Below are 17,756 nucleotides of genomic sequence, written 5' to 3'. Positions count from 1 at the left end.
TTTTTCATCTGAACTTTGAAGTGAATAAACTGTTTTCTATGGAATTGATGTGATGAACACGATATTTCTAGGCTCAAGATTTTAATAGATAAGAGTTATGATGCTATGCATTTTGACTGCATAATGTTACAGTTACTGTTTACATTTCATTAGGTGGTTACGTGGCATAAATAGAAATTGCTTTTTATTACGCAAGTGGTTCAGATTTATCTTTGCTATCAATATCCAAACCACAAACAACATCAGCTTTCGTTTCCAAAGACATGCGTAATATCAGATAACTGATTGTTACAACAGAGAATTACCAGATTTTGCTTTATAACTAATGGAAATGGCTGTAAATTAGTTTTTAAAGAATGTGTTCTAAGAATTTGGAATTTATTTTTACTTTGGGGTTTATGCACATCCCCCTTAAAATGTGGGGTTTTTTAAAGATGATTTGTTATTGTTGATCAGCATATGTGTTGGTGGCCACAGTTTTGGCTGTCAGATTTTTAGAAAACATTTATCCTAAGATCAAATAGTTACTATTACTGAATTTCAATAGTAACACCTCGTAAAGGTTAGGGGATCCTTAATGAAGGCAAATGTTGTGTCCTGAAGCACAGCTAAGAATTACCTTTGCCAGTACATTACACAGGGGTTGTTTGGAGGTTTTCTTCTCTTTTTTCAGTAGACAATATTTACCAAAATATTTACCAAAAACTGATAATGAGGCAACTGTACAGCTGGCACAGCTGTCCTGGCAGACAAGTGACTCTGGCCTCACACACTGTTTTTTCCACTGCAGTGCATCCCTCCTGATGAAGCTTGCACCTCTCTCAATGTGGATATGATCTTGGCCATGATGCACAACAAGAAAACCTTCACCAAGCCCCTTGTGGTAATAACACATGAAGGAAAAACAGAAGGTATGAAAATGAGCTTGAACTGTTTAATAAAGCCATATATATTATATTGTGTAACATAAAACTGCTTGAAATCAGGGAGTACTCCAAGCTTGTGGCGTTGTATAATCTTGTGGCGATACTGTGTTTGTAAGGTATTATTTGTTTAAACATTTCCCTGGCAGCAATCATCACGGCAGTTCATTGCCATTTTTTAACTGTCTTTATTCGTCTCTGGACATGTGGTTTTGCCAGGAATACTGTACTACACAACAATATGGGTTTCAGAAGTATGAATATAGCAGTAGCTCTTCCAGCAACTTCTTGTTGCCCAGAGATCAAAGGCAGTGCTCTGCTCTCTGCTGTATCATTTCTTTCTTGTGCTTGTATATATATATTTAGGAATTTCTTGTAGATATATATTTAGGAATTGCCTGTAGATGTATATTTAGGAATAACAACAATGGAATTACAAAGTCTTGAAGACGCTAAAGCCTGATAAGTTTGTAAAGAAATGGGGTGGCCACCGGAGAGATGCTCATTAGGCTGTAAAACTATTAAGAGCAAAAGATGAGCTGCACAAACGTATTTTAGCTCCGCGCTGGTGGGGCTTGTTTGATTATGTAATCTTTATGGAAAAAAGCCATGAGTGTGGCTAGTAACTGGTTGAAGGAGTTAGAAAGACTGAAGAGCGTTACGAGATAATGCCGAACGGCATGATGAGACTGTACTCTAGCTGAAGAACATGCCCCGTGAGTGATGGGAAGTAAGAACTGTTTTCACAGTTTCACTTAATTTCAAAGTTCTCAGTGAATCCCTCTGACAACAGCATCAGTCATGTTTTGATGCACTCATAGAAGAAAATATATATGTGCACTATTTTTTCTTTTCGTATTAGCACGGGAGTTTAATCAGAAGCTTTGGTGGCTTCACGTGCACATCAAAATCTTCCAGTTGTGTCCAAAGGCTGTTTGACCTTTGGAATGCTTTTGAGGGAGCGTCAAAAGGATGGGGATCAGAAGTCCATTAACCTTTCTTGTACAGTGGGTGCTTTTTAGTCTTCAAACAATTTAAAGTACAATACAGCATTTCTAGGGGACATAAGCAACAACTGTTTCTGTTGAATTATGCAAGTCAGCTCATGGTTGGGGTTTTTTTTCAAATTTATTAATACAGATCAAATCCACTACGATCTAAAGGCAAGTATTTGATGTGTCAAAGTGGTACATTTAAAGCTGTGCTTTGGACATAATTCTGGGCTTTTTCTTTTTGCAAAGCTCTTATTTTACTTTTTTTTTTCAGTGGTTATTCTATTGTGAATGAGTAAATCCTGGAACTGAAGTTCAGTTTTCAATAGACAGACTCGTACTCTGAGCTCTCTTGCCCTTCCGATGTGTGGAGCATTGTGCGCAGCTCCCATCTTGGGCTTCACTCAGAATGTTGTCTTTGTCAGAGGCACAAGGTCTTAGTGTGCAAAGATGAGCTAAATTTATAAAGATTAGTTACAAGACAACAGTGTGATAGAGTACTTTGTTGCATTGTGAGTGATTTAGTCTAATTGTGGGATGTTTGGTGGAAATCTCCCCAGCGTATCACAGCTTTCAGGCATAATACAAAGTGGCGCATGAACAACGTAGCTTTGTTGGTATGCAGTTGTTCTGCAAGGAATCTAGCAACCCCTTTTTAAAAGCCAGATGCCATTGTTGGCCAATACGTGAACCTAAGATACGAGGAGAAATTATATTGCATTACTGAAAAGGAGAATTTGCATCTCAGAGGTGGCGTTCTTCATTTTCTTTCATGTGAGCAGGCCAGCTTTCATTGTTGTAAAGCATATTGCGTGAGTTACTGCCATTGGATCTGCTCCCCAAGCTAAACGTAGAAGTCACGCCCTTGACACTTCAAAAGTCAGAACACACTGGTCATTGCAAAAGTGTCACTTTTTTTTCTTCAGGCGTAAGCTTATGACTGTCATTGACTGTAACAGAAATCACAACTGTGTATCTAAATGAGAATAACTCTTCCTCCCCTCCTAATTTTATTAGTTATTTACAAGCTCAGTTGCTTACATTATTGCAGTAGATGCCAGTGGAAATGTCTGAAACCTAACTTCAAGCCACAGTCTTTACCTTTGCATTCCTGCATTTCACACACGTGCTCTCCCCCACTTCAGTGAAAGGCATATGGATGGCCATTTAAATGCTAGAAAATACTTTTTCTTCTGTCTCATTGCTTAGATTTTTGCTAAGTGTGGAAACTTTATATTATTACTTCTACAGCAAAAGGAAATAAGGTCATAGAATGGAGGTCAAGTGAGCAGCTAACAAGTGCTGCTATCATGATAATTTCTAAAGGCTGGCTGCTGATGTTTTTAAATTAGATGCTTTTCCTGGACCTCAAGGATTCGCACTGCTTCTGTGTTGCTTTGAGCAAACCACATTAAAATACATGTAAGAACTGGAGGAGTGGGGAGAATTGATAATGGACTACACAGCCTATCATTAATTAGCAGACTTGATATTCTCTGTAGAGAAGCCAATGACAGAATAAGCATGGAAAATTCATTCTCCTCTCAGCTCAGAAGGCATTTTATTGGCAATTGGGATATGCTAGTGGAGTGTTTGGACAATCTGATAGTGCCCTTACCCATGTTTGAACTGTTCAGTTCTCCTTGGTTTCAGTCCAGCCCTCCTCACAAATCTTGCATTCAGTTATGCTTTTGCTGTTAAGTGCGCCTGACGACTTTCCAGCTTCTTTGTGCATGCACACACCCCCCCACCTCTCTCTGCTCTCACCTGTTTCCTACTACTGTTCCACCTGTTTCCTGCCATCCTGCCAAGAGTGACCTGGAAGAGATACTGATGTGTTAGAACAAGTGACAATAATGCATTTTTAAGAAGAAAATGCTTTTTTGGATATTGTAGGCACGTGTGTCTCAGAGCCTAATGATCTTGTAGGATATTGCTGGCAGTTTAGTTCTGCCATTTGGGTTTTAAGAAGTTAGAGGCTGTAGTCTTGATTTAAGAATACTTTAAATAAAGATATTTATTTTCCATGTTTTTGAGTCACTGTTTACATAGCAATTAAACTTTGTTTTTCAGTTGCTAAAGGTGCAAAAACAAGTATTGGGGCACCGTCTTGTCAAATCCTTTTATAGCTGTTGCACTGAACATACTCAGATAGGCCAGAATTGAAATGAGATCCCCAGGTTACTGGGCAATCCAGAAGCAAACTGCAGCTAACCAAACAGGTCCTCAGCTCTGAAGCCAGAATCTCTGGCTCTTCTGCTTGAGGTGACATTTTTGGAGAAAGATAAGAGAAGCCAGTGAAGCAAAAGAAGGGAAAATTCTTTGGTTTTTAACATGTGTTTACTTGTGTCTTTCTGTTACATGCTGATAATGATGATGATATTTGATATACTTGCCAAGAATAATAGCTTTGATAGAATAGCTGTGATCTTTTATTTCCTATATATAATTAAAAAAACAAAACAAAAAAACCACACAACTTCCAAGACAGAATACCAAGGAGGACTTAGGAAAATGTTTGAATCAACACATATTCATGCAATTTGGACAAAGCAGGGTGTATCATGCCACAACACTGACTTATCTTTAGAGGTGATGGTCAGTGCTTGGTGGGTTTTTTGGGTTTGGGGTTTTTTTTTTGTGATTTAGCACGCTGGTATCTCATGTTTGTGATTAACGAGTAGTCAGATGAATGTAATAACCTTAAACCAGCCTTTGCAATCTGTGCTCTTGGAGAGCACCACATAGGGATAACCAGAATCACCACAGGTCAGACCTGGTGGCATCTTGGGTGGGAAAGGTTGCAGTGCACTTGCCAGCAAAATGTACATTGCATGAGCTATACTGCAGGTATGTTCCTCCGAGGAATGATTAATATATGAATAGAATTTTTCTGAGCTGAGCAAGATTACTGAATTTGGAATGGTTTTCCTGAAGTTCCTGGGTTGTAAGAATTACAATTAACATCTTTCTGTCAGGTCAGATCCTCAAGTTTGCTTGCATAGTTTGTAGGCTGTGTGTGGAACTCTGCCTGATTAATGTTTTGTGGTTTTGGTTTTATTTTTTTTAGATTTAGATCCTTCCCTTCCAAAGCCAAATGTGAGACAGCCACGTAAGTAACTCTTGAACCAATCTCTGTTAAGCCTTAAAATGTTTGTCTAGAAATTATTAGATCAATGAAGAAAATTATCCTCAAGTTTTCTGTGTGTGTGTGTGAAATTCTGGGACAGAACAGAATTCTGGCTGTATTGCTTATTGAGAGATTCCCATCAGCATTTAGAGAGAAGGGCTGTGACCTTTTGCACATGTGAAAATCAAATTTGGGAAAACACCATTGAGAGTCTCAGCCTTAGCAAGTTCAGTTGCGGGGGGAGGTGTGTGTTTGTATTATTTCCCCCTCCTTGGCTGAGGCCACTGCTTCTCCGTACCAGGGTCTCAGCAGCAATGCCATCTTAGGGAGCTGCTGTGTCCTACTCCATGCCTTGCTCCTACCCTGCACTGCAGCTGGCCACATCCAGCCATCTGGCACCAGCACTTACAGGTCGTGCAGTAGATGAGATCACTGACTTGAGACGGAGTAACTTCTTTTGTTTTTTCTGTTGTCTTGGTGTAGTGAATTAACCAGGGTCACTTACTGACCCACGAAGGGAAGAAAAAGACAGAAGCGGCACTAGAAGACAATAATAAACAGGAAGATGAAGAAGATTTGTAGCCAAAACCAAGTATGAATGGAGAAAAGGGAAGATTAGAAGAGGAAGTGCAAAGAAGCATTTTTTCCTCTGCTCCTGTCCCTATGTCTTTGGGACTAAATTTGCTCAGAATAGCAAGGGGAATAAGAAGTTATCCTTCTGCCACTTCAGCTTCCATATGACTTTCTCCTTTCCCCTGAGTTTCCTCCTAAGAGGAGAGGACATTGCCTGGTGCCTTGTGGAAAAAATAGTTGAGTTTAGGAGAGTCTTTTCTGTTTGCATTTAAAATGACCAGAGGCGACCAAAGGAATCAGAAATAGTCTCGTAGAAGAAAGAAGAGAAAAACCTTCTAAGCCACTGTCTGTCAGGTGTTGCATATACAAACTTGATCGCTGGCACCCCGAAATGGGTCCTGAAGACCCTTGCCAACAGGGGCTACTGGAGAAGACATTTGTCAAAAGGGGAATGGCCCTGAGGATCTCAGGAGCTGTTGGGCTGGGGGATGTCCATAGGGACATCTGCTGGTTGCAGGAACGTGTAAAGTGAGGGTGTTGGTTGCATTCTGAGAACTGAAAATCCACTGAAGGATGCTACTGAGAAGGTCCAGTCAGTTCACTTCCTGGCCAGCTTAGTCAGTAAAATGTTATTCACTGGCCTAAGCCATTTTGTGCACTGGGAGACATTAAAAATACTGAAACTAGAAATCAATTTTGTAAGAAACAGCTTCCCGAAATGATTGCTTATTATTTTATAGTCAGTCCAAAAGGACTGATTATTATTTTCTGAAGTATTTCTAATCACCAAAAATCACAAAAGCTGAAAGTTTCTCTGTTTGCATGGTTTAACACTGGGGGGCAACACATATGGAACCAGATGCTGTGGTTCCTGCAAAAGGGCCTCTCCCCTCAAAAGTGATTTGCGTGTGTGTGTGTGTGTGGTTCTATTTTTGTGTTCTGGAATTAATTTCAGTTATTGAAAGCATTGCCAAATGTGAAAAACAATTGTTTCTATTTATGTTTTCGCTGACTTTTTGCTGGCATTTCTTCCCTCTTTACAGCAGTTCCGTTCTCCACCTAGATTTCAGACTGAACTTGCAGGAGATGTAGGGGAAAGTTTGCTTGGATGTTAGGGTATTTAAATGAAAAGCACTTTTTGCCAAAAATCTCAGCCTTTTTAAAACACATTTTTAAAATAAATGGATATTTAATTGCAAGCGAGTTATTAACAGCCAACCGAAAGTGCTTAATTTTTGCAGCGTTTTCCAGATTTGGGTGTGCTGAGCTGGGGTTTTGCTTTGTGATGTGGAACAGTTGGTTGGACTGAAGCCAGTCTCTGAAAGCATCACTTTTATTTCCTTGATGCAAATCTGCTAGTCCGTTCCTTAAAATGGTGGTTAATTAACTATGAATTTTTAAAAAAAACTCTTCCATGAAAGTGTAAGGGTGAATTTTTGCAAAACAGTATTTGCTACTGAAAATAAAAAGTCCTTGTTATGTGTGTTTAACTTGTAGCTGTGTTCTACGGTCTGGACACGCTGACTGTGGTGGGCATTGCCTTTGCGGCGTTTGTGATTGGAGCCCTGCTAACAGGAGCACTCTGGTTTATCTACTCTCACACGGGTAAGTATGAGGGCTCTTACAGACCTCAGTGCAGATCATGCTGCAGGAAACGTGGTGAACTCTTGCAAGGTGGGAGGAAAGGGGAGGGGGGCCGGCAATGGCTATCCAGGACTTTCTTTCCTGCTCTCTGTTCTTATTAGGGTGTTTTCCAGCAACTCCACCCTTGAGCCTGTTGGTGCGTATCAGCAGATTGATACCCACCCTTCCCTAAAGGGAGGTGTTACGTGTTATGAACATGATTTAAAATTTACTAAAATAATTTTAAACGTGAATCTTGAAAACTCACCTGGGACACGAGTAAAACTGACTATTCCTGGCTTGTGCATTATCATTAGTAGCATCTCTGTATTTCAAATTTAGTTAATATTTCAGTTAATGGATCCCTTTTGCTTCCCATACTCCTTTTTTTCAGAATTTTTTGCAGTTACTAAATTAGGCTGATGTGACTGGGAATGTGATGTGATCAGCACAAGGAGTGGTCCAAATAGCTAAGAGAATGCTGTATTTACATAGACATACTCGGAATATAACTAGACTTGGAAATGTTTCTTGGGCCTTGATTGCATAGAATTTTTGCCCTAATTATTTATTCCTCCGTTCTTCAACTGTTACATTAAATTGGAAGAACCCGTGTGTAATCTCAATAGCGTCCAACCAAATTACCAGGAATGTGCTTAAATTGGTGCAACCTTTATGCATAGATAGGTTTTTAGTATTTCCTCAGAATTTTTTTCCATACTAAACTAACTTAGCAGAAATATAATACTGTATTGGAAGAGGAGGGAGTTTTGGGAGCTTTTTGTTGCACATAATCTGCAAGGTGGTACAAAGACTGGACACTGATCAGGCCTTGATTTTCAGCCTCTGACCTTGTCTGCTATGGATTACGGAGTATCTCAGGATCGCTACAGCGTTTCTGGACTCCAGCTACTTCCACTTTTGACCTCGCCAGACCCTGCTAGGATCTCTGGGAGGTGGGGAGAATGTGAGGTCAATTACTCCAAACCTGTGCGGCTCTGGAGCACTGGGATTCTCCCGTAACCCGCTGCAGGGTTCTTTCAGTGTCTAAAACCTCATGGAAGCTGTTTAGGAGTGGGAATCCGGCCCTGTCAGGTCAGAGCTTCTGTAAATATGACCCAGGAGCTTATGCTAATTTGGAAAAAAAAACTGTGGGTTTTTTTCCAGTTGGCAGTACAACTTTGTGTAAGCAGTTTAATACTTCTCAATGCATCAGCTGTATATGAAGCTTGTTTGGAATTGAGGCAAATGTGGAAAATTTAAAGGTTGTGCTAATATGTATAAATAGTATAATTCTGCTGCATATACTACTGAAACATTGTGAAAGAAAAGTAAGTGCAATTTCAATGAGTAAATGTGTAAGTTGAGAAGATAATTTCCAAATAGGTAGCCTTTATTCACAAAAAATTGAAACAATTGATAAATTAATATCGTTGGTCCTGCATTTGTGGATGTTCAATCTCTGTTCATACACAGAACCATCTAGAGATGCATGTTGTGTGTCAGCAGTCAAGGAACACTGGGAAGCCAACATGATAAATCCTTCAGCAACAATAGGACTTGGACCAATCCCATTAAAAGAATTATATTAACAAAGTGCATCAGTCATAGTGACCGTGTACAAGTAGTGGAGGGGGCAGCTGCTCTGGCTCTGTAGTTGAGAGATGAAAATAACTGGAAGAAAAGGCCAGACAAGAAGTAAAAAAGGAGAAGAAAACGAAGGGGACATTGTATCTCATCAGATCAGAGAATCACAGAAATGAAAAACAATATCTGTGAAGTAATCTGGTTCAGATTTTCAAAGGATTGTGAAAGTGAACCTGTGTTCCTGTGCACATGACTTTTCTGTGCATAACGCCTTGTATCTACAAAGCACAGTTTGCGGCACAGTGCAGTGAAGGCTCTGGCAGGGACAGTCTCTTAGAAGATGACTGCTGTGGCAGACAAGATAATCCAGCTGCAGTGGAAACATTTTAGAGCTGGCTGCAGACTTTTATTTAAAAAAAGGAGGGGGGAAAAAAAGATAATCTAAATTTCATCTACAGAGTGACTGTCTTTTGCCATTAGAGAATTCATGCACTGCTGAATTGTGTTCTGAAATCGCACCATTTGTTGCAAGTAGCCCTGGGTTTCTAACACATGATTTAGACCAAAGGTTGGAAAATATGAGTTCATTCTAAAACTGTGTTTTGGTGATATTCCGAGCACGGACAAAAGCTACTGCTGGTGAAGAATGTGCTTTAAAATGCTCTAGATTGTCTGCAACAGTTCAGCATGGAGTACAGATGTCCTAAGATACACAGGCAGTAGAGGAAGAGAGGAAGGGGGAAGCTAGGATTATGGCAATGGAGGAGCAGTTTTAGCTGACTTTTCTGCAAAGGACTCCGTACTTTTGATCCTTTCTCCAGTTGGTTAAAGGACGTGAAAGGTGGCTGAAAGCTTTCCATAGCGGTGTTGGTTCTGCCCAGAGAGGACCCAATAACAAAGGGAAGGTAGCAGGGATTTGCCACAATTTGCCCAATTTACCTGGGAGGCTCATGAAGAAGCAAAAATCTTGTGGTGTAGACGGATGCAGAAACCCTTCAAAATTTAACGATGTAAATATCTGCCAGTGAAACATCTGCCTTAATAGGGATAATTGACTGTGTTTAGGAAGGGACATGCACTAGTCTCATTAGTTAATGAGGCTGCTAAACCAAGTAAAATGAACGCTGTGTTACAGAGAATATCAGTTGCTTCATTCACTTAGAAAGCGTGCTTTCCTTCTTCTCCAGGCAGTGTTGGAAGTTAACAGGATAAAATGTTCCAAAATCTGAGAAGTTAAAAGCGTCCCTCCTCCCCCACTTCTCCCTTTTTTATGGGATCTGATTTAAAATAAACTGACATAGCAACCAATTATATTTGGCAAATGGAGATAGAAAAGCAAACATTCAGACTTCCTGGACAGGGAGTACAACTGGCAGCTTTCCTAAGTGTGAATAATAAAGAGCATGCTGTTGCATTCAGATGGGTAAAAGCTTGTTTACTGTCAATAGATGAGACATGTCCAATTCGAGCAGTTCTGGTTCGGTAACATGAGATGCATGAAGCTGTTTACATGAGAGAGACAGATGGGGAATGCCTCTTCAGTGATAATTTACATTTCTCTACATCCTTTTCATGAATATTCTTAAAAATAATTTGCTACAGATTAGCTAGGTGTTGAGGAAATAAAACGTAGGAAAAATCAGCCAGTCCAAATGTAGCTGCTAGTCTGTGTTCATAATGTCACTGTGATTTGGATTTTTTTTCGTTCAGGACATAGAGACTTTGTTATAGTCCCACAGGAGATTGTGGTGTATCAGAGCTGCTGGTCGTGCTCTAGAAATGAGGTGCTGCAGAGGCAACTGAATTACAGCAGGGGGAAGGGGGGTCCCATCCCAAACCGAAGGGAAGGTGCCTCCGAAGATGCTTTCCAGAGGAGCCGGGAGGAGTGGAGCAAGCTGTTGGGCTTGCAAGGGGACTCCGGCACTGCGCCTGCCACTTCACCATAAAATAAAAACAGCATGTGTTTAGCTTATAAGTGAATTTATGGTTAAACGCGTACAGATTGTATTGCCGTGCTGAGGCTGACGCAGAGCTGTGTGCAGTCATGTGGTTTGTGAGACGGGTGACAGCCGAGCTGGAAGGAGGGCGGCCGGGGGCCCGGCCAGGGGAGCGGGGTGGCCACCGTGGCTTCTCCGGGCCCTGTCGCGGGCCGGGCGCCACCGGCTTGCTGTTTGCTGATGTTTGTGTTCCTGTGTTTTGCTTTAATGAAAGGGAGTTTGCTTATCACTGCCTTTATAAATATCTCCTGTAGTAGAAAAGGAAGGAAGACTTGTACACAAACAACTGGAGGAGAAGGGAGCAAGTCGGGAGGGGAAAACATCCAAACAAGGCTTATGAAAGCTTTTACAGCACCATGACACAGACATTGATTTTTATACAGTTTATTCTGATGGGCTGCAAAGCTGTTTCCAGTGCAAGTTAGAGCTGAAGCACATTTTGTTTGCAGATGGCTGGGGGTAGATTCTGACCTGCTGCGTGTGAGCAGAAATCTGCCGCTCGTGGATGAGTTGCGCAGTAGATGAGTTGCACAGTGATTTCTTACGCTGGGAAAAAGAGAGTCAAAATCTGCTCACAAGAGTAAATGCTGGACTTAGTGCTGAATTCAAGAGTGAGATCCTGACCCTCTTTTTAAACGTTTCATTGGCCTCCTGGGCGATGTGGTTTAGTGGTTTAGTTTGTTGTTTTTCTGTCCTGTCCCATCCTTTCGTTCCTCCCCATTCCTAAAGCAGTGGGGTGTAAGGCAAGATCTGTGCGTTGTGGGGCCTTATGTGCACTTAGAGCTGCGGCGTGAGCTAGCAGCAAACCCGCTGGTTTCTATTACAAAGAGCACTTGCAGCCTCTGCTGTGAGAAATCCTCAGACCTCCCTTGTTTGCAGCGACCTCTGAATACTGAGCAGCCTGCAGAAGGACATTTTCTGGCCCGAGACAGAAAGTGTTAAAGGCACACTTCCTCTCCGGCCGCATTCCGGAGGAGCTCGGGGCTCTGGCAGCTGGGCAGCAGCACACGGGGCATGGGGATGTGCCAGAGCAGCTCCTGTGGGAGGAAGCTGGCTCGTCCCAGCTCTGTAACCCTCTGGATGCAGGCTGTGCCTCTGGCTTTCAACCTGTCACCGAAGCAATCACTGGGGAGCAGGAGTGCTACCAAATCCTGAGCAGGGAAGAAAAATTGGACTCTGCAGACCTGGTTCGTGGTGTCAGGTTTCGGATAACCTAGGGCAATGTGAAGCAGGAGATCTGCATTGCTATAAACTCATGAGGCAGGAGATGTTACCAGCCTTTGATTTTTCCCAGTTGTTCCTGCCCATGATCCGGCAAAACATTTCCGTCTTGCTGCTTTGCTGGGAAAGCAGCCGTGCCGGTGCTGGCTGCCACCGTTGGTCTGCTGCTCAAGCAGCGGCACTCTGTCCGTGTCTCTGTCCTGAGACCACGGGTTCACATCCTGAGAGATGTGCTCAAGGGAGGGGACAGCTACAGTGCACGATATATAAACTTAGTCTTGCCATCTGTTTTGAAGAGGCTATTTTTTAATATTACTAAGGTTGCAGATTGGAGCACAGTAACTTAAAAAATGCATCAGTTACGGTTTCCTACATGGCCTCATTATGATCTTTTGGGCATTCACATAACGGTGCGATTTTTACTTCCGTGCTAGTTGAGAGCCGGATTTTTTCCATAGCATCCCAGCCACAGGTGTGGAAGGCGTGTGAGGAGAGCAGGCAAATCTAAATTCTATGAGGAGCCATAAATCTGGCTTTAACTCCTAGTGCTTGATTTGGCAATCCAAAAAACAAAGGGCTTTTAATTTATCATCAGTAAACAATTAACAAGAAACGGTGAGACTTGTTCCCACTACAGGTGCTGTACATACATAGGTACAGTGCTGTACATACTGTGGTAGCTATAGGGGAGCTTCCTGCATGTTATATTTGGAGTAAATCAAGTAAAGCTTGCAAGGTAGCCTGTTGTTTTTCTACACAAAGAAAACTGGCCATATCTCAGGATATGTGGTATCCAGCTGACTGAGGAACATTGTCTTCAGCTCTGCTTTTAGTAAATATGCTGCTCTATAAACTGGCATTAAAACGAAAGCCTACATTTCATTGGCCTTTTTCCATGAAACAGCAAAGCTGTAAAGTGGTCCGAGTCATCTAATGGGGACCCATTTGAGTGACAGCTGACAACAGATGGACAGTGTCTGTCTTGGCAGTTTCCATCAGCTGCTTTTAAAACGCTTAAGAAAACAGCAGTGTTATTTTCCCCATGTGCATAGCAATGCCAAGGTGCCAAAGTGCAGTCACATTTTCAACAGTACTCTGTTTGAGGTCTGTCACCCAAGATATTCATTGCATGGAAATACAAACCAGCAGAAGAGGAAGATTGGGAAGGAATGGATGATTAATTTTTTTTTCTATGACAACTAACACTTTCAATTTCCCTTCTCCCAACCCCCCTTTTTCTCTCCCCTTTCCCCCAGGGGAAACAGCGGGAAGGCAGCAGGTCCCTACATCCCCACCAGCCTCGGAGAACAGCAGTGCAGCGCACAGCATTGGCAGCACGCAGAGCACCCCCTGTTCCAGCAGCAGTGCCACCTAACCGCGGGGGGAGCGCGCCTGGGGAGCAGCATGGCAGTGCAGAGAGGTTCAAAGGACTGTGTGTGGACACCAGCTTTTGAAAGTTAGAAGGACTGGTTTGGTTGCTTTTGTAAAAAAAAAAAAAAAAAAAAATGAGGAGAGATTTTTCTACAGGAAAAAACAAAACTAAAAAAAGACTGATTTTCTTTTGGGGAAGCCACTGTGTGTGTGAGTGTGTATATGTGCACACAATGCATGGGTAAACACAGCCTGTTGGATCTTCTATAGCATGTTTTGCTACATGTGACAAAGCTACTAATTTTACAGTACTGCAACCTGTTCTAGGGGTCCGTGGGCCCTCAATGTGAAATCTATGCCAGTTTGGAAAAATGCTGCTTTGTCTATACGACTTTTTTCTTTCCCTAAACCTTCTCATTGACACAAGGTATTCATTAAGGGAATTCAACAAGATAAGCAGAGCAAAGATGATCTTAGGTCAAAGGATTTCTGTTTGTCTAAGCAAGAAAGCCTCAAGGTCAGATCCCTTTGGTTAATAACATTTTATTACTTCAGCTATGTTTAGCCACTTTTGAGTAAACTTTTTTTGTTGTTGTTAAGCTTATAGCTACAGCATCTCATTTGCTTTCCTGCTGTGTTTGCAGCTTCAGGTTTATTCCAGGTATTTTTGTTTTAATATGCATTGATTTGCTAATTGGAGAAGAGCACACTCTAACATTCCCTTTCTTGTTCTCTGGGCCAAAGCTCTTAATAAGAGATTTTTTTAAAATCTACTATACCAAATAAAGGCACACACAAACCTTAAGACAAATAATGTTCTTGTGCACTAACATAGATATGTGTGTACCTTTTAATGGCAATGCCTTTATGCAAATAGACGTATACTGAAGTATACAGAGCCTAACTTGCCACTTTAACAATTGGGAAATTAGATCAGTGTTCCTTCCATACAAAAAATAAATAATGCATTTTTACATATATATGTATATATATAAAAAAATAGCAAACAACTGTCTCTTCAGTTTACAATAGGTAGCTCAAGGAGATAAAAAAGGTGGTTTGGTTCTAATCTTTCAGCTAGGCCAAATTCCCTTTGAAATAAGAGATGGTTTTGAGGGCACAAAGAATGTACAGTAGAGCCTATTGTTTGTGCAGAATACTGCCTGTCAAAATGAAGCTCTTTGCTTAAGACAGTTGCAGAGTTGTTTGTGTCAAACTGTTCCATGGACACTGCAGTTTGATAGTCCCAAAGAAGTGTCAGAATATGGAAATGGTAGAAAGGTACTAATTTTCACAGTATTTTTTTAGTGTTATTGCCATATCTTGACCTTCAAATCAATGCCAAATGAAAAGAAAAAAGACACTTTTGATGTGTAATTGTTTGACTGTTATGTTGCCACTTTGTAATTGTAATGTGTTCTACTGATCCTTCTCCTTTGAGGAAAAATCAACATTGTTTTCCTCTAAAAATGAGATGAGTAACTTTCATTAATTTTAGTGAAGGTTTCCTATGTTCTGCAAGAGGAGAAGGGAATTCATTACACTAGAGTGATAGTCTGCTCTGAAGTCTGAGCTGCAGATTTCTTGTGCTGATTCTACACTTGTGCCTTGCTGATGCCAGGATGGTCAAAGTGCAAGATATGCAATAGATTTAAGTGCCCAGGATCAGGTGGAATATTACTCACTTTAAATTCAATCTGTTACTAATCCTGCAAACATCTATGCGTGTGAGTAACTGCACGCCTCATCCTTGCTAGTACAAGCACATGCTCAACTCTACACGTTATGGCTATTCTCAGAGTCCGTGGAGATAGTCGGTGTATAGAGTTACACCTGTGAAAAGTGTTTTCTGTTATCAGGCCAATGAGTAGCCCTGATAACGTTGACAGGATTGTCACGTAAGCGTAGTTATCCCCATGCGTAAGGGTATGCAGGATTGGCTCTGTTACGAGGTGTCGGGAGGATGAATGTGCTACCTGTGTGGTTGAAAAGAAAGCGCTTTGCCTAACCTTCAGCAGAATGTATTGTATAAGCATATTCTATGTGTAAAGTCTTTAAAGATGTCTTCAAAGAAGACTAGAGTCTTTAAGTTCAATCATAGCTATATTTTACTACATTAAATTTCTGTATAAAGATATATTTAAATGTTTTAGATAAATGTAAGTTACTCTATATGAAATGTTTAATTTCAATTACTGTGAAATTGACATATTTTGTAAATTCTTTTCCCGGTTTTAACCCTTTCCTTCCTCAAATTTTTTATTAAGTAGTTTCTCATAGGAAGTATTAGATTTGGTTGTTGGGGTGGACAGGTTGAAAACTTTTATGTAAAATAGATAATTGTATATTTTTGAGAGAAACATGCTGCATTATCAATGTTTTTTATCAAAAATTTACTCTAATTTTAAAATAATTTACAGATTTATATTTACTGTTGGATAAACCAAAAATATATAAAGATCAAAGATTCGATTTGTTGGCTTGTATTTGAAATACAGTTTAAATTAACTGAACTTGGTGGACTCAGCTATTTAATTCAGAAATTTTAATCAATCTGAATGAATTCTCTGTTGGAGGTTACCAAAATTACTTAGCAAATGGAGCAGCCATTTCTGCTTCAACAGAGAGAGAGAGAGAGAGAACTAAACCCGGGCATTGCCAGTTAATAGCGTTATTACAAAAATTTATAGTACTTTCCAGTGGCCGTTAAGCTGCCTGCAGTTCAGAGTACTGATACGCCTATAAGCTCTACTTTTATAGCAGCCATTTGTCTTTACTGCAAGTTTCTGTGCGTGGTGTGGCAAGCTCCTCAACGCGTAACTGCGAAGCCACTGGCTCCCACCTCTGTCAAACCTGGTCTCACCACGCTGGACTTCACGTGGCAGATGCCCGCAGGGTGTGGAAGGCCAGCGAGACGCTCCTGTCCCAACGGAGGGCTTTAAAGCAGGGCTTCGGGAGGGACGGACTCAGTGGTAAATTTCAGCGTGATGGAATCGACTGCGAAGGAACTTCTTATCAAAGAATGGGAGGATTGGGCTTAAAAGGGACACCTTCTGTCTGTAAAAGCTATTAGTAACGTACTTAAACTCCAAAGTAGACTGTTCGTTGTGTCCTGCGTTGTCTAATCACTAACTGTAACCTTTTACAGCATTTGGCTTTGGACATTACTATATTCATGTTTCAAGAAGTCAGATCTTTCTGTGTTAGGCTATTTTTGTAGCATTTTCCACATGGAAACGGATTTTGCAAAATGTCTGTAGATGTTGATGATTGTAACCTTCCCCCTGCCCTTTTCTAACCATTTCTCTCCTATATGTACCATTCTTTCTGTTACGTATATCTACCTCATGCTTCACAAGGAGACTGTACTGTTGGTTGTGCTGGCAGCCCTTCACGTGAGGTGACTGTTGTACCCTGTTGTTGTTTGTCATTCATGGGGATGTTCATAGTGTTATCGGATCTTCGCTGCCATATTCCTACCAGTTCCAAACACAATATTCTCACCTTCAAATAAATAAGTACATTTCTTTAAGATCCAAATGCCAGAATTTTTTTTTATATATCAAAGAATGGAAGAAATTTACATGCTAATACCTGTGGCCAGTCTGAACACCCCATTTGTATTTCATATTGCATTCAGTATTTCAGAGACTTGTGGAAATGCATAGTTGTACAGTTTTTATAACCACAGTGTCATGTCATCGTAGTCTCTTGTGCATAATAAAGTATATATCAATTTATTAATAACTGATGCCGTGATTCATTTATTTGTAGTTGTACAGAGCCAACGGCAGTAGATCAAGTTCTGTCTTACTGCCGTGTCCCCATCTGTAAGCTTCAGTGGGAATCGTGTGTTAAGGCAGGACTTGACTTTGTGTGGCCAACTTGATTTTCTCCTTTTCTGTGTGCTTTTATCCATTGGCTTGGGTTGGTTTTTCGGTACTGTGGCATCTTGCAGAAACCAGTAGATCTATTTAGTTCAGTGCTGCTGTTCTTCACTCTAATTTGAAGTCCAAAGCTCTGATCCTGCAGGCGTTTAGTTGTTGTATGTCGAGAGACAGCCTCAGTCCCATCCTGCACAAGGCCTGGCTTGAGCACAGTCAAGCCTAAGGGTGTGCTGTTGGTCCTCCAGCTGAAGCAGCAGAGCTCCCTCTTTGCTTGCTCCCTGCAGAGCAAGTACACCGGAGACACGTGAGCAAGGCCGAGATGTGTTTTCATTACTTGAAGGGTCTTCCTGTGCTAGAGCAGATAGCTTGGCCATGGATCAGCAGGGCAAGGATTTGGGTGTTTACTATCCTGCTTATTGCTTTGTTTCCTGTGTTTCATGTGCAAAATATTC

The 17,756-nt window shown here is 41.1% G+C and overlaps 1 protein-coding gene across 2 annotated transcripts in view; it reads left to right on the top strand.

The window, feature by feature from the left end:
- TGFBR3 (transforming growth factor beta receptor 3) overlaps positions 1-17,164 on the top strand; it is a 125,881-nt gene extending 108,717 nt beyond the window's left edge. For both annotated transcript variants that reach the window (XM_063343949.1, XM_063343948.1), the window contains exons 14-17: positions 791-911; positions 4,986-5,027; positions 7,116-7,223; positions 13,303-17,164. In XM_063343949.1, coding sequence (XP_063200019.1) covers positions 791-911; positions 4,986-5,027; positions 7,116-7,223; positions 13,303-13,421 — 390 coding nt within the window. In that variant the 3' untranslated portion in view covers positions 13,422-17,164. The remainder of the gene's footprint in view (positions 1-790; positions 912-4,985; positions 5,028-7,115; positions 7,224-13,302) is intronic.
- Positions 17,165-17,756: the final 592 nt, after the last annotated feature.

The sequence above is a fragment of the Chroicocephalus ridibundus genome, chromosome 8 (assembly GCF_963924245.1).
Source record: "Chroicocephalus ridibundus chromosome 8, bChrRid1.1, whole genome shotgun sequence".
In the NCBI taxonomy this organism is placed as follows: domain Eukaryota; kingdom Metazoa; phylum Chordata; class Aves; order Charadriiformes; family Laridae; genus Chroicocephalus; species Chroicocephalus ridibundus.
The sequence above is the reverse complement of the archived record's forward strand: the minus strand, read 5'-3'. Positions and strand labels throughout refer to the sequence as shown.